Here is a 16,358-nt window from a genome sequence, read left to right as displayed (position 1 = left end):
GAGACACTCCCCCAGGACCATCTTTCGGCCAGTCATGCATCCACCTTCCAGCCATTTTGTCTAGACGCCCCCATGGCGCTGTTGGCTTGTGAGACAGACAGGAGGGAGGCGCTGTAGCGAGTTTCCTCCAGTCCCCTGAGCGGCTGGGGCCGGTGGTTGGTGCAGGGGACGAACGTGGGGTACCTGGCTGGTTTCTATGCTGCTGGCTCTGGGGTAACCCCCACTGGCTGCCGTGGGTACCACGACCCAGCAAAACAGGATGAGTCACTATGCAAACCAGTGGCCAGACACCCCCCATGGAGAGGAACAAAGGAAGGTGGAATGCTGCCCTGGCTGGGGGGCAGGGCTGGAAGAGAGTTGGTTAGTTCCTGTCGGGAAAGCAGGGGAGAAGGAGCTGGGGAGGGGGGCTGGGACTCCCCTATCTCAAGGGGGGCACTGAGGCCTCTTAGCCCCAGTTCCTGTAACCAGATTACATCTGTGCTGCGCTGTGCTGGAGGAACAATAAACCACCCTCAATTCCACTGGCTGGTGGAGTCTGTTTGTGCCATTTCGGGGTGCAGGAGACGGGGGACCCCCAACGCGCCGTCACAGCCCCCCATGGCGCTGTTGGCTTGTGAGACAGACAGGAGGGAGGCGCTGTAGCGAGTTTCCTCCAGTCCCCTGAGCGGCTGGGGCCGGTGGTTGGTGCAGGGGACGAACGTTCGCTTGGTGGCTTGTCAGCAAAGCCATGACATGGGGAAAGTTTCCTTCCTTCCTCCCTGCAGCAGGGGCCGAGTGCGACTGGGGGAAGCGCCGCTCTGGGGAGGTTCCCGGCCGCCCTCGCTCGCCGCCTGCCCCAGCTCTGAGACTGACAGCGCCGCACACGGGGAGCCCCCCAGCTCCCAAGAGCTGGTCTGCCCCCGTTGAGGGAGGGAGGGGGCTCTCCCAGACTGACCCCAAAGGGATACATGCAGGAGTGCCCTGGTCTCGCCTGGGTACCATGCACCATTGCTCCCAAACACGGGGACCCAGAGGCCCCTTCCCCCCCAGCCAGGGGGGTACGATGCTGACACGCCCAATGGGCACCACAGCTGTGTTGTCCCCTCCCCAAGGCCTGCCAGGGCCCAGTCTGGCTGGTTCTTGCAGCGTCCGGGTAGAGCTCTGTGACCGAGCCCCACCCCGTTTGGCCGGCTGGCTCCCCCGTAGGGCTCCCTACCCCTGCCGGCCTCCCGCCGCGCTCACCTCCATGCTCAGGAAGGACAGAACGGTCCGACTCCGCTGCATCCTGGCGCCTGCGCCGACGGGCCCCGATCCGGCCCCTGTCACCAAAGGAAGAGGAGAGGGTCAGGGGCTGGCAGGGCTTTGGCGTTCGGCACCTCGGGTCTGGCGCCGGGTCTGGCTCACTCCCCACTGGCTCAGGGCAGGCTGGCGGGGAATGGCTCTTTATAGTCACGCCCCCAGACCTGCAGGCCTGGAGCCCAGGAGGATGGGGGCTCTGGCGTGTGGGGGGGAGGGTGAAACATCCCCCTGCAGCAGGGCCGGCGTGATTATTCGCAGGGTCTACTTTGCATGGGGCACTGCGGCCCAGGCCGGCAGCTGGACACCAGGCCTGGGGCTCTGGCTATGTCCGTGTGGGGCTGCGACGGCTGCTCCCCCAGCAGCATGGACCCGCGGCTGCTGCCTCCTCGTCTCCCGCGGGCTGGGGGCCTCGCCAGCCCGCAGCTTCGGGGTGCACGTCAGGCAGGACGCGCCGCCCGGGCAGGCAGGGCCCAGAACCAAGCGCGGGGCCACGTGCGTGGAAACCGACCTCGCGCCGGTACTGCCCCACAGCAGGACCCCTGGCCAAGCTGCTGGGCCTCTGGCTTCGAACCCCAGAGAGCAGACCCAGGAGGGGACACAGCGGCTGGGGGGGGAAAGAGGGTGTCACCTTCGGCTTTGTCAGAGGCATTTCCTGTGTGGGGCCCAAACAGCAGAGTGAGCAGGTGGGGCAGAGCCTGGCAGGATGGTGCCAGCGGTTCCTGGCCCCATTGGAGCCCGGGGCCTGGTCCCCGACCCCGCAGGCCTGGACGCCCTGCCCAGCACAAAGGAGAGGGCCCAGCACCCCACGCTGCTCCGGGCGCGTAGGCTGTTGCTCCAAGGCGAATGGAGACGCCCTCCTGCCCCTCGTGCCGGCCTCTGCGGGCCCCACGCACCCTGCCCCACAGCGCGCAGCTGCCCTGGGAGCTCCCTGCGCCAGCATCTTGCAGGAAGGCCCCAGGCGACAAAGTCTCACGCCATTCGCAGTTGCGGGTCCTGGGGCTGCTGGCGCCATCCCCTGCCCCCGGGAGCGTGGAGGGAGGATGTAGGACCTGGAGGGGGAGGCATCTCCTGAGCTCAGCCTCCCTGGACCCCTTCGCCAGGCAAGCGCTGCCCCGTTTGGCTCTCGCCTGTCCAAACCAAACACAGCGCAGGAAGAGGATAAAAATCTGGCTCAGCAGGAGTCTCTCTCACGGCCCCAGGACTCCATAAATCTCCCCCGCCCGCCCTCCCCCTCCACACACCCCCGGGGCAGATTAAATTCCAGGCCTGGGAGAATGAGAAAATATGCGCTAAGGCAAAGGGCCTCGATGCAGCCGGCTCCGGGCCCCGGCCTGCTCGGGGAAGGGGCCATGCTTGGCAGCAGGCCAGGCAATCTGGCACAGGCCTCCGCTGCTCTCTCCCCAGGAGCTGGACCGACCCACAGGAGGAGGGCTCCTTGGGGCTCCAGCGAGAGGAGGAGGAGGCGACGTTCTTGGCTCCAGGGCCCAGGCTGGAGGCCAGCCGCTGCCCAGCAGGAGCAGACAGCGTGCTGCCAAGGGTGAGACGGCTGTCCAGGAAGAGCCACCGGGATTTCCCTGTGGCTGCCAGGCAGGTGGGATGGAAGCGGAGGGTGCAGGGGGCCAGGTGCCACACAAACCCACTGCCCCCAGCGCCGCTCCACGGGCCGGCACGTACCACACAAACCCACTGCCCACAGCGCCGCTCCACGGGCCGGCACGTACCACACAAACCCACTGCCCCCAGCGCCGCTCCACTGGCCGGGCACGTACCACGCAAACCCACTGCCCACAGCGCCGCTCCACGGGCCGGGCACGTACCACACAAACCCACTGCCCACAGCGCCGCTCCACGGGCCGGGCACGTACCACACAAACCCACTGCCCCCAGCGCCGCTCCACGGGCCGGCACGTACCACACAAACCCACTGCCCCCAGCGCCGCTCCACGGGCCGGCACGTACCACACAAACCCACTGCCCACAGCGCCGCTCCACGGGCCGCCACGTACCACACAAACCCACTGCCCACAGCGCCGCTCCACGGGCCGGCACGTACCACACAAACCCACTGCCCCCAGCGCCGCTCCACGGGCCGGCACGTACCACACAAACCCACTGCCCCCAGCGCCGCTCCACGGGCCGGCACGTACCACACAAACCCACTGCCCACAGCGCCGCTCCACGGGCCGCCACGTACCACACAAACCCACTGCCCACAGCGCCGCTCCACGGGCCGCCACGTACCACACAAACCCACTGCCCACAGCGCCGCTCCACGGGCCGCCACGTACCACACAAACCCACTGCCCACAGCGCCGCTCCACGGGCCGGGCACGTACCACACAAACCCACTGCCCCCAGCGCCGCTCCACGGGCCAGCACGTACCACACAAACCCACTGCCCACAGCGCCGCTCCACGGGCCGCCACGTACCACACAAACCCACCGCCCCCAGCGCCGCTCCACGGGCCGGCACGTACCACACAAACCCACCGCCCCCTGCGCCGCTCCACGGGCCGGGCACGTACCACACAAACCCACTGCCCACAGCGCCGCTCCACGGGCCGCCACGTACCACACAAACCCACTGCCCACAGCGCCGCTCCACGGGCCGGGCACGTACCACACAAACCCACTGCCCACAGCGCCGCTCCACGGGCCGCCACGTACCACACAAACCCACTGCCCCCAGCGCCGCTCCACGGGCCGCCACGTACCACACAAACCCACTGCCCCCAGCGCCGCTCCACAGGCCGGCACGTACCACACAAACCCACTGCCCACAGCGCCGCTCCACGGGCCGCCACGTACCACACAAACCCACCGCCCCCAGCGCCGCTCCACGGGCTGGGCACATACCGCACTAATCCACTGCCCTCCACTATACCTTGAGCCCGCCAGGGGCCCTCGCACAAGGCCTGGCTGCGTGCCCTGCCCCCTTGCCAGGAATCCCCATCCCCGCAGGCTCGGCAACGCACAAGCTTTGCCCGCGGTTGAGTTTCTAACAAAAGCCACATTCCCCCCCGCCCGCCGGCACTCGCCCCGCACCCGCCGAGACTCACACAGAGCGTCTGCCCACAGAGCCGGGACTCCGAAGGCGGCCAGGGGCCGCCGGCGCACGCAAAGGGGAAGTCTTCAGCAAAGCGTGCCCTTGTGCATGCGATTCAGCGGGCAACTGCACCGTCTGGAGCGAGCAATATTAACACAGCGTTCGCTCCACTTCCTCAGCGGTCCCTTAACTCTTCGCTGCCCGGAGCAGGCCGCTACCCCCTCTGCCGACAGCCCGGAGCTGCGGTCACTGAAAGGGTCACGTGCCCACCCCCGCTCCGGCAGCCGGAGCCAAGTGTTTGCTGTCTGCGCGCTCCCACTTTTGCTCCCCCTCCTTTGATTTATTTCTGTCCCGGGGCAAAATTTCCTGCGCAAGGAGGGGCCGGGAGCTGAACCAGTTTGACGGCAAACGCCGAGGGATGAATGCGCCCGGTGCCCTGGCGGCCCGTGTTCTGGGCCAGCGGCAGCTGGGGGCTGGGTCAGTCAAACCTAACGCGCCTGCTCAGCTTTTCGTGTTTCACGCCGCGGCTTGCCAGGCCCCATGGCGGAGCCCCGGCTGGGGCCCAGCTGTGTGAGAGCCTCAGGGGCAGCGTGGGCCTGGTTTGGAGCAAGTGCCCGGCGGTGCGACTCCTGCTGCCATGGTGGGGCTGGGGAGCTGTCTCCGGAGCCTCGCTGCCCGGAGACCTGAGCCCTCCTGGCTCGTCCCAGCGCCCGGTCGGAGCTCTCCTGCCCGCGGCGCTGACCCGGCGAGTGAGGGTGCCGGCGCTGCAGAGACGGGAGGGGGCTCGACCACTCCAGGGGTGAGCTGGCACCCCAATGGGGAGGGGGATGTCCCGCCCACGTCCGCCCCAGGTCCACGAACGGTGGGTTTGAGCCTGGCGCAGTGAAACCAGTGCAGCTTGAGTTCAGCCGCCTCTCTCTGGACTGCAGCTGAATCCTCGCCGACTTCTGCGTCCACACGGCGCTCGGCCCTGCTCTGACTAAACCGGCTCCGAGCCACTTTCAGATCGCGCCGTGCGCGGGCTGGGGGTGGACGAGGTCCGTGTGTGGGGATCCCCACGCACCCCATCGCACCGCACTTCGGGCTGGACAAACTGGACCACCCCTGGCCTTGCCCCTCGAGCTGCGCGAGGCCGGAGCAAGGGCCAGTTCAAAAGCAGAAGCCCAGCAGGGAGCGCGGGGCCCGTGGGGGACTGGTCCTGTGCTCCCTGCAGCGCCTGAGCCGTTGAAACGTACCAGAGCCTGTGGCACCGGGTACCCCCCGAGCCCGCCCCCCGTCTGCAGCCGGATGAGTAGAACAGAGCGGGTCTATTGCTTCTCCAGCACAGACGTGATGTGGTTACCGGAGTTAGGGCCAGGCAGCCTCAGACTCCACCGGCCCCCACACCCCCAGCACTCAGCTTAGTCTCTTCTCTTCATTTCCTCCCAGCCGAAAACGGACTCTTCCCCAGACCACCCCCTTCCTTTCTTTCAAACTCCTTCCCTCTCCCGAGAGGCCAGTAGGGGTCAGGCACAGCCCAAGACTAGCGCCCAGCAAGTGGACCGTCCCCCACTACGTCACGGAGCCCCAGTCCCTCCTCGCGCCGTTTCCCGCCGCGCCTCGACCTCCCCTGCCCCCCGCGGAGACGGTGCTGGAGCAAACCGGCCTCCCCCCAGCACCGGCTCCTGCTCCCCCCCTTGCTGCCTCTCTCTGATAGGCCGTCGTATCACTAGTCGACGAGTCGCTTACATCCCTACTGGGGACCACATGCAACCCAAGGGCGCTGGGCCCTTCGGGGCCACCAGACTCCACCAGCCGCAGTCCCCACGGGCCTTTGCTTGCTGTTTATTTTGCCACGGCCGGTTGGAGCTAACAAAGCCCCTTGGCTCCACGCCACTCACCGGCAACGCCGTCTCCTTGGGGATTTTCCAGCGGGAGGGAAGCGAAGGAGTGGACGTGGCTGCCTCTCTATTGGCTGGGAGCGTGAAGCCCATCACGGGACCCCCAGGCCGAGGCCCTCTGACCCTCGGCTAACGGGGAAAGAAACGAAGCCGCGCGCCTGCCCCATCGAGACGCAGGCAGGTACGTTCTCAGAGCCGCCCCTCCCGGGCCTGGCCCCAGAGCCGGGGCCATGCCAGCCGGCTGCAGAGCTGCGGAATTCGCCCTCGACCCGGGCTCACACGCCACCTGCCCTGGGGCTGGGGCAGGGTGCGCAGAGGAGGGAATGGCTGGTCCTTGGGGAGGTGCGGGGGGCCTCGCCCAGGGAAGGGAGCTTCTGTCCGAGGGGAAACATCGCCCCGCGGGGCTGGAGCCGGGCTCAGAACGGCAGCGCCTCACCCGCCTGGGAGCCGACCCATCCGCCCGGCTCGCTGCAACTGGATTCTGTGCCCCTTCCCGGGGAGACAACCAGCAGGCTCCTGGCCTGGAACCCTTGGCAGTGGGGTTGCCAGGTAGACCCTGTCAAAAAAATGGAGACACTTGATCGTGGGCGGGGGGGAGAACTGTCCGGGAAGGGGCCACGGGGCTGGCTGGGAGGTAGGCGGGGCGGGAAACAGCTGGTGGGGGAGGTCTCCAGGGGCCACGGGGCTGGCTGGGAGGAAGGGGGGCCGTGAAGCAGATCTGGGGGGGGGAGGTCGGGGGCCGTGGGGCTGGACGGAAGGTGTGGGGGGGCCCGGAGGAAGGTGGGCAGGAAGCAGACCTGGGGGGGGGCAGTGCAGCCACTGGCCACAGCCAGAGTCCTTCGGGCCACGTCCCTCCCTTTAGTTGCGAGCAGAAGCCGGGCGAGGGCGGGGGAGTGGCTGGGAGTCCTGCCCCCGCCCTGCCCAGCTTTTGCACGTGACCACAGGGCTCCTAGCGCCAATCGCGCCCCTTCAGTCCGGCCCCCAGCCGGGAATTCAGAAAATACCGACATTGCACACATCCGGTATTTTCTGAATTTTTCTACCGGACTGTGCGGTAGAAATCCGGACACCTGGCAACCCCACAGCAGCTGCAGCACATGCCCGACGACTCGGGTGCAGGAGACACCTGGGGTGAGTGTCTCTCCGCTCCCAGGCGCTCTGCGTTGGCCCTGGGAGCCCCCTGCTCAGCAGCTGAGCGGCAGCGGCGCTTTCTGGGGGCCTGGGAGTGGGCGACGCTCTGCCGCCGGGTTGTGCCCCGGGGATGCAGCGCTGCAGCTGGGGCCAGGGCTGCTGGCGGGGACGGGAGCGCCCTTCTCACAGCCCTGGCACAGTCACCCCCTCCCTTTCCAGAGCACCTTTCAATCCCGGAAGGGCCTGCCCACCCCCACCTCCCCCAGTAGTGGAATGCAGCCTCCTCTGGGCTGGGGCCCAGCAGCTATTTAACAGCGCCCAGGAACACAGTCCAGGGCAGCCAGCGCTGCTGGGCATGAGACAGATGCTGCGCTGGTGGGTCTAGGTGGCAGCCCCCTCCCAGCAACGCACAGACACAAAGGGCCCAGCCTCGCGCCTGCTGCCCAGAGGGGCCGACCCTTCCCGGGCCCTGGCAGCTGCTGTGGAGGAGCAGATACAGGCACCCTGCATTACGGGCTGGGAGCTGGAGCATCCGTCAGCAAAGAACCCGGGAGCCCCGTGGGGGCGTGGCCTCGTCCTGGCTGAGAGCGCCCCCTACAGGACCCCAGCACTGCTCTGTGCAGCCTTTGCTCACAAGGGACTCTCCCGGCCACAAGAGCGAGCACCACGCTGTGAGCCAGACGGGTGACGATCCCTGGCAGAGAGATTCCTGCAGGGCCAGCCGACGATAACAGTGCCCAGCCCCAGTGCCCAGGAGCAAACCCGTCTCCCCCCAGCCCAGCAGCAGCCCAACGCAGTCAAGCCGAGGCAGCGGGAACAGGGAGATCTACGCAGTTGCTATCTAGCAGTGAGCTGAGGGATTGTGAGGCCTGGTCCCTGTGCCCCTCTGTGCAGCACCTTGCCCATGCCAGGGCGAGGGGCGGGCATGGAGGTAACCCAGCTCCTGCCGAGTGTGATGTCACCCAGGGTACGTCTACACTACAGCGCTAGTTCGAACTAACTTAGTTCGAATTAGTTAATTCGAACTAAGCTAGTTCGAACTAACGCATCTAGAACTAAAAACTAGTTCGAACTAGCGTTTTGCTAGTTCGAACTAGTAAGTCCACATTGAGTGGACTCTGGACAGGGCTTAAGGATGGCCGGAAGCAGTGCCGGCAGGGCATAAAAGGAGGACTTAGATCATGGAGATGCTGTCTCAGGCTAGCCGAGGGCTGCGCTTAAAGGGTCCCGACCCCCACCCCGGACACACAGTTCTCAGGGGTGCCCCGCTTGCAAAGAAGTTCTGGCTTGGAGTGCCCTGAGTGCCCACACTGGGCACATCACACCACTCGGCCATCAGCCCGGCTGCACTTGCCGCAGGCTGCCATCTGGGGAGAGGGAGTAATTGGGGGGCTGCAGGAGAGCTTCCACCCCCAGAAGCCTGCAGAGCCAGCCCAGTCCTCCCCATCGGGGGCTCGTACCCCATTCCTCCCTCACCTCCTTCCACTTACCCTTCCCTAGCCCCCCTTCTTATTGATGTACAAAATAAAGATAACGTTTCTTCCAACATTGACTCTGTCTTTATTGAACAAAACTGGGGGAGAGTGGGAAAAGGAGGTGGGAGAGGGGAAGAGAAAGGCTGGGAGAGGGGAGGGCAACTAACATGATCAGGGGTTGGGAACAGGTCCCAGATGAAGAAAGGCTACAGAGACTGGGACTGTTCAGCTTAGAAAAGAGGAGACGGAGAGGGGACAGGATAGAGGTCTCTAAAAGAAGGGGTTGGGTGGAGAGGGTGCATTCAGAAAAGTTCTTCCTGAGTTCCCATAAAGAAGGACTAGAGTACACCAAAGGAAAGGAATGGGTAGCAGGCTTCAAACTAGTAAGAGAAAGCTGTTCTTCTTGACAAAGCAAAGAGTTAACCTGTGGAACTCCTTGCTGCAGGAGGCTGTGAAGGCTAGAACTAGAACAGAGTTTAAAGGGAAGTGAGATAAAGTCATGGAGGTTGGGGCCATGGAGTCCTATTAGCCAGAGGGTAGGAGTGGTGTCCCTGCCCAAAGTTTGTGGAAGGCTGGAGAGGGATGGCACGAGACAAATGGCTTGGTCATTGTCTTCGGTCCATCCCCTCCAGGGTCCCTAGGGTTGGCCGCTGTCGGCAGACAGGCTACTGGGCTAGATGGACCTTTGGTCTGACCCAGGACAGCCATTGTAAGCTCAGGGCTCAGTGTCGGGGGTCTCAGTGGACCCCCTTGATTTTCATGCACACCTGGTCCTGGGTGGCCAGGCTGGCAGCTCTCCTGCCCTAGACGGCCACTTTCCTGTGCCTAGTGCGGAGATCGTGGACGAGGTCCACGATGTCCGCACTAGCCCAGGAAGGTGCCCGCCTCTTGCGGTCCAGGGCAAACTCCCGGGAGCCGCCAGCCTGGTCCCGGCAAGAGGGAGTGGGCTGGGGGGCATCGGGTGGGTGGCTCTGTGCCGTGCCAGGTGCAGGGTCTGCTAGCTGGGTGCTGGCAGGCTTGCACCTGGCACGGGCACCGTAGCCAGCCCGTGCCCCTTTAAGGGGTCCGGGGCCGGGAGGGGGGCATAGAGTTTCCCTGGTGTTGGCCAGAGTGGCCACCAGGGAAACCTGGGGAGGGCTAGCCTCCCACTAGTTCGAACTAAAGGGCTACACAGCCCTTAGTTCGAACTAGCTAGTTCGAACTAGGCGTTAGTCCTCGTAAAATGAGGTTTACCTAGTTCGAACTAAGCGCTCCGCTAGTTCGATTCAAATTCGAACTAGCGGAGCGCTAGTGTAGCACCTATTAAAGTTAGTTCGAACTAACGTCCGTTAGTTCGAACTAACTTTGTAGTGTAGACATACCCCCAGAGATAAGACACCCTCCCACCCCACCCCCCGACGCTGGACCTGGAAATTGCCTGACCTCCCAGCCTCCTGCTCCGCCCTGCCCCCACGCACAGCAGCTGTTTGGCCAGATGAAAGCGACGTTCCAGGACAAATGATTTTTCTTGGGGGAAATTTAATTTTCTCCTGGTTTGATGTACTGCCCGAATCCAGCTGTGAGCAGCCAGGCATGTTCCTGTCCTGGTCACTGAACTCCACGAAACCAGTCCGCCGCCCCCAAGCTGGGCAGAGACGACAGCCCCCCTGCTCCCCCGCCATTCCCAGCCTCGGAGCACAGTGGTGGGAGCAGCCGTGCTGCCACGAGGGTCACACGCCTGCAGCTGCTGGCACAGCTGCTGTGTGCCATGGCTGGGCCTTGAAAGGAGCCAGCCACACCCCATGCCCCCAGAACTCCTGGTACCCGCTAAGGGGGTCGGGGACCTGGCACCTGGGGCCAGCATTCCGGCTCATCTTTTCCACCCACGTGCATATTTTTTCCATTCGTGTGCGGAATAATTTTATGTGTGCTGAGACGTGTGAATGTGCACCACCCGTAGAAACACAAACCTCACTGTGGGCGCTCTGCTAACCAGATGGGCAGCATTGGACTCTCTCCTGAGTGGCCACCCACAAGCACCCAGCCATGGGCGGTCAGTGAAGGTAGGGTTGGGGGAGGCAGCCCCCCAGACCCACCTCTTCTGCTGAGGCCCCGCCCCACATAGGAGCCAAGCTGCCTCCCCACCACCATCACGGGGAGGGGAGGAGAGCAGGCAGCATGCAACCCCAACTTCCCTGGCCCCAGGGCGGGGGGGGGGGGGCAGGTGGCTCCAGCCTCCCCAGCCCTGGAGCATAGGGAGGGCAGGCGCTGGGGGCAGGGACACTCCGCCCCCAGTGCGCCTACAGCAGTTCTGGGGGCGGAGAGTGGGCGGGGCCAGGCCGGCGTTTGGGAAGGCAGGGCCTTCCTCCGCCTACCATACTGGCTGCCATGCACCCAGCTCGCGGGGAACCCTGCCCGGGATGAAGATGGAGCTCCAGCCATGTGACACGGTAGACATGGAGACGCGTCTGGAAGAGCCGGAGGCTTCGCTCTCAGCGCTCATTCCTAGTTCTCGCTCCTGCTATTGGCACGGCCCGGGGCTGCCTGGCCGGCTGCTCTGAGACGCTGCTCCGGAAGCTGGGGGTAGAGCCCGGGCCCCAGCCGGAGGGAAACGCCGACCTGCACGGCTGTGTTTCCAGCACAACATGCTGGGCCTGGCCCAGGCCCAGAGTCCCCAAAGGACATAAGAGCAGCCATGCTGGGTCAGACCAAAGGTCCATCTAGCCCTGCATCCTGTCTTCCAACAGTGGCCAATGCCAGGGTCCCCAGAGGGAGTGAACAGAACAGGGAATCCTCATGTGATCCCTCTCCTGCCACCCATTCCCAACCTCTGACAAATAGAGGCCAGGGACACCATTCCTACCCATCCTGGCTAATAGCCATTGCTGGACCTAACCTGCATGAATTGATCTAGCCCTTTTTTGAGCCCTGTTAAAGTCCTGGTCTTCACAACCTCCTGTGGCGAGGAGTTCCACAAGTTGACTGTGCCCTGAGTGAAGAAAAATTTCCTTTTGTTTGTTTTCAACCTGCGACCTATTCATTTAATTTGGTGACCACTAGTTCTTGTGGCAACAAGTACATAACTTTTCTTTATTCTCTTTCTCCACACCTGTCGTGCTTTTATAGACCTCTTTCCTATCCCCCCTTTAGTTTCCTCTTTTCTAAGTCTTTTTAATTTCTCTTCATATGGGACCCGTTCCAAACCCCTAATCATTGTTGTTGTCCTTCTCTGAACCTTTTCCAATGCCAATATTTCTCCGGCACCCTCTGACCTTCAACCCCCCGAATGTCTCCTCAGTCCCCATAACACTGTGCTGAGCCCTGCAGCTCTGGAGCTGTCGCTCGCCTGTCGCAAACCCGGCAGAGCCCTGCCTGGATAGATGCTGTCTGTCACCCTCCCTCCCCCCGTGATTTATGATAATTGGGTTATGAATATGCATATGCATCAAAGAGGCTTTATACAAAATGCATCATGTGACATGTCAATTTTCAAGTCACAATCTGCTGGATCTGTAGATCCTATTTCTGTGCATTCCTGTGTGCGACGTTAGAAATATGACGTGTGAATCGGGTTTTAATTCCCTATGTGCCAATAGAGGGCCGTTACGGGTACGTTAGTTCAGGGCTACTCGACTCTGGAAGCCCCGGGGGCCACAGCGATACAGCACATGCCGAGGGCCGCAACCTATGTATGGCTCCATCTACATGCAAATATATGCAAATAGCTTCTTTCACACTGACGGGCATGAATACATAGATTAAGCCTTAAGCCATGTCACTGGACCCAAACGTGACCAGTGTGAGCCAGTTAGCACCTCTCAGGCTCTGCGCACACGGCTAAGCAGCCAGCACTTCCCACAATCCCTCAGCGCTCCCGGCACCTCCTCCCTGGGGGCTAGAAATGCCGACACTCTGTACCCGTCTGTTCCAGCCAGCCCGTCTGCTTGTGACTTTCAATGTTCACCCCACCTGGGAGACACCTGGCTGTTGTGGAGCGTGTTCCCAGTGGAGGCCATGTTCAAAGGCTCCTACCTGCCGGCCACATGTTGAGTCCCGTGTAAACCCAAACTGCACCGTGGGCTGCAAACGGGCCACGTGTTGAGTAGCCCTGCGTTAGGGTTTTAATGACTCAGGTCTCAAATCAGCCCCCTGTGAAGTGAACGGTTTTATTCCCCCTGAAAGCCCAAGCTGCGGGTAGTCCCACAAAGACATGATGCTATTTTGCATCTGGTACTTTTCCACTCAGAGAGAGAAAAGTTTGAACTGAGCACAAAGAATTCCTGCCTTAGGCAAAAGGGATGGGGGGGGGGGGGGCAAAAAATAGGGGCAGTTGCCAGACTCCAGGAAACTCCTCCTCTCCTTAGCACCTAAGATGCCTACTAGAAACAGCTAAGACTGAACACAAGGAAGGATCAGGCCCAAGCTAGGCAGCTGCCTAGCTTGTGCAAGAGATGTTTAGAACAACTGTCCAGGGCAAAAATTTGCATGTAATGAGTTTCTTATTGGCTTAGGAGTAGCTGGCATTTTGTTGTTTATTGTAACTTAGTAACTCACTTTGATCTGTCTGTTTTCACTTGTAACCACTTAAATGCTACTGTTCGTCCTTAATAAACACACTTGTCTATTATCAGGCCCAGTGTAAATAATTGTTATCTGAGGCTATGTCTAGAATGCAGGCTTCTTTTGGAAGAAGCTTTTCGGGAAGCGCTCCTCCAGAAAAACTTCTTTTGAAAGAGCGCGTTTACACAGCAAAAGTGCAACAAAAAAAGTGATGCGCTTTTTCAAAAGATAGCGTCCACATGGATTGGATGCGATCTCGCATTTCAGTTGTGATTAATGTGGATGGAGTGGCCACCAGACACCTGGAGGCCCCTTCTTCTGAAAAAACTCCCCCTGCCATGTCCGCACACGCCTTTTTCTGAAAAAGCTTTATCGGAAAAAGGCTTCTTCCTTGTAGATTGAGGTTTACTGCCGTCAGAAAAGCCCTTCTGTTCTTTCGACTTTCTGTGGAAAGAACGCAATCGCAGTGTGGACGTAAGTATTGTTTTTCTGGAAAAACAGCTGTTTTTCCAGAAAAACGTTGCAATGTAGACATACCCTGTGGCTACGTCTCCACTGGCATGATTTTCCAAAAATGCTTTTAACGGAAAAGTTTTCCGTTAAAAGCATTTTCGGAAAAGCACGTCTAGATTGGCACGGACGCTTTTCCGGAAAAGCACTTTTTGCGGAAAAGCGTCCATGGCCAATCTAGACACGCTTTTCCGCAAAAAAGCCCCGATCGCCATTTTTGCGATCAGGGCTTTTTTTGCGGAAAACAGTACTGTGCTGTCTACACTGACCCTTTTGCTCAAAAGTCTTTCGGAAAAAGACTTTTGTCCAAATGGGAGCAGCATAGTATTTCCGGAAAATCACTTATGATCTTACATGAGATCGTCAGTGCTTTTCCGGAAATTCAAGCGGCCAGTGTAGACAGCTGGCAAGTTTTTCCGGAAAAGCGGCTGATTTTCCGGAAAAACTTGCCAGTCTAGACACAGCCTGAGGGGGGAGAAGCAACCACTGTGCATATCTCTCTCCGATTGATAAAGGGGGTGACCTTATGAGCTCTCTCTGTGGAAAACTTTTACAGAGGATAACACAGACTTGTTTGGGGGTTTGGTCCCTTTGGGGGGGGCGGTTTCCTGGGTGCTGAGTCCTTAGAGCGAATCCCTCCCAGAGCTGAGCTGGTTCAGTGTCTGTTGCTCTACAGAAGAGGGGAGGGCATTAATCCCAACTCTGTGCCTTGGTGAGGGAGACCAGAGCTTCTGGCCCAGCAGGTCAGAGTGGTGGGCAGCCCCAGAGGGCAGGAAGGTGGCACGGGGGGGACCCTCTGTGATCTAACCCGTCACACTGTCAGGTGCCCTCTCTGCCCAGGCAGGGGGCCTGAACCCTCCCTCTGTCCTGGCTGGGGGGCTCAGATCGGGGGCCAGAGACCAGCACTATGCCCAGGAACCAAGCTTGGAAAGGGACTATTAGTCCCTGTGCCAGGGAACGGCCCCTTGCCCCATTGCTGGACCTGGGGGAGGGGCAGTTCCCAGGGCACTGCAGCTGCAGGCATCTGCCGTTAACCTGCAACACTCCTGGGCCATGAGAATGGTGAGGCAGCTCCTGGGAAGGCTTGGCCGAGGCACCAGCCCAGCCCCACACCGGCATGGCGAGGAGGGGCTGGCGGGGGCTCGCCGTACTCATGTACCCCCCATAGAGCAGCCAGGGCACCGTCCCCTCCCCTCCGCCTGTGTCCCTCGCCTGCGCTGGGCCGCTCTCCCCCACCCTGCTGTCCCCGCGGCAGGCGCAAGAGGGAACCTGCCTCCTTACCAGGCCTTGCTGGGGCTCCGAGGCTCCCCCATCGCCTGTGGAAGCCCGTTGGACAGAGCGGAACGGAGCCAAGTCAAGGCCGGAGCCTGCCTGCTCGCTCCCCCCCCCCCCCCGTGACAGGCAGGGCCCGGGCTGCTGGCTCGGCCCTAGGCTAGGAGAGAGGATGGGCGCTCATGCCCCCCCCCCCCCACAGGCTGGGGGCCTCAGCTCCAGAAGGACCCGGAAGTCCAGCAGCTTCAGGGGGCCAGCCAAGCTGTGCCGGGCACCCATCTCCTCCCTGAGGGCCCGAGACGGGCGCTGGGACACAGGGCCGCGTGCGGGGGCCCAGCTCAGCTCCCCACGTAGCTAGGGACGGCGCGCACTCCCACGGCTGGAGTTTCACTGTGCTGCCCGCGCTCGGGCTTGGAGCCAGCAGGGCCGGCTTGGCCCAGAATCATTTTCCTTCGCCCCCCTTCCAGAGCCAGGGTCCAGGTTTGAGACAGTCTAGGAATGCGTGGCCCAGCCCTGGGGAGCATCCCCCGGCGCCGGACCCGCCAGATGTAAAGGGGTGATTTCCTTGCAAGAGCATGCTGCGAAATTTCCTGCTGGTGCGGAAGGCCGGAGCCCAGCTGGCTGCAAAGCAAGACCTGCCTGTTTTAGCTATTGGGAGCCTCCCCCACAATGGTCCCTCTGATTTTTTTTTTCCCCCATAACCATGTGCGGAATGCATTTTGTCATGTGCACCAAAGCATGCATGGATGTGCACCACCACTAGAAGCACAGGCTGCCGGCTATGGGTGCTCTGCCAAGCAGCTGGGCAGCATTTGAATCTTTCCTGGGCAGCTGCCCAAGCTCTGCTTACAGGGAACACTGCACCCACCCACCCTCCCTCCACGTGCTTCAGGCTGCTGACAGCCGGAGTCTCTGCCTGGCTTGACCCCGAGGACAGGATGTGCTTATGCTGGGCACCTGGCCCTCGCTGCGTCAGGCTCCCTGGGCTGGATCCAGCATGGGGCAACAGAAGGGACAGGCTCCCTCCCCCTTCCCGGGTCTCCGGCAGGCAGGGCCCTCTCACCCGCCACCCATCCAGCACAGAGTAGATCGCACCAGCACAGAGTGGTGCAGGGGATCCTGCTGCTTTTCAACAGAGCCAGCTGGGAGGCAGCGGCTGCCGCCATGCAAGGTCCGGGGCATGTCCAAGTGCCCATCCCTGCCCCCACAGCAGCCCCACAACGGGCG

At 62.0% G+C, this 16,358-nt stretch overlaps 1 protein-coding gene across 1 annotated transcript in view; it reads right to left on the bottom strand.

The window, feature by feature from the left end:
- Positions 1–4,572, bottom strand: part of PDE4C (phosphodiesterase 4C) — an 85,823-nt gene extending 81,251 nt beyond the window's left edge. Inside the window, exons 1-2 of the mRNA XM_075902919.1 lie at positions 4,338–4,572; positions 1,222–1,298 (exon numbers count right to left, since the gene is read on the bottom strand). Coding sequence (XP_075759034.1) covers positions 1,222–1,263 — 42 coding nt within the window. The 5' untranslated portion in view covers positions 1,264–1,298; positions 4,338–4,572. The remainder of the gene's footprint in view (positions 1–1,221; positions 1,299–4,337) is intronic.
- Positions 4,573–16,358: the final 11,786 nt, after the last annotated feature.

Source organism: Pelodiscus sinensis, chromosome 19 (assembly GCF_049634645.1).
Source record: "Pelodiscus sinensis isolate JC-2024 chromosome 19, ASM4963464v1, whole genome shotgun sequence".
Classification (NCBI taxonomy): Eukaryota; Metazoa; Chordata; order Testudines; family Trionychidae; genus Pelodiscus; species Pelodiscus sinensis.
The sequence above is the reverse complement of the archived record's forward strand: the minus strand, read 5'-3'. Positions and strand labels throughout refer to the sequence as shown.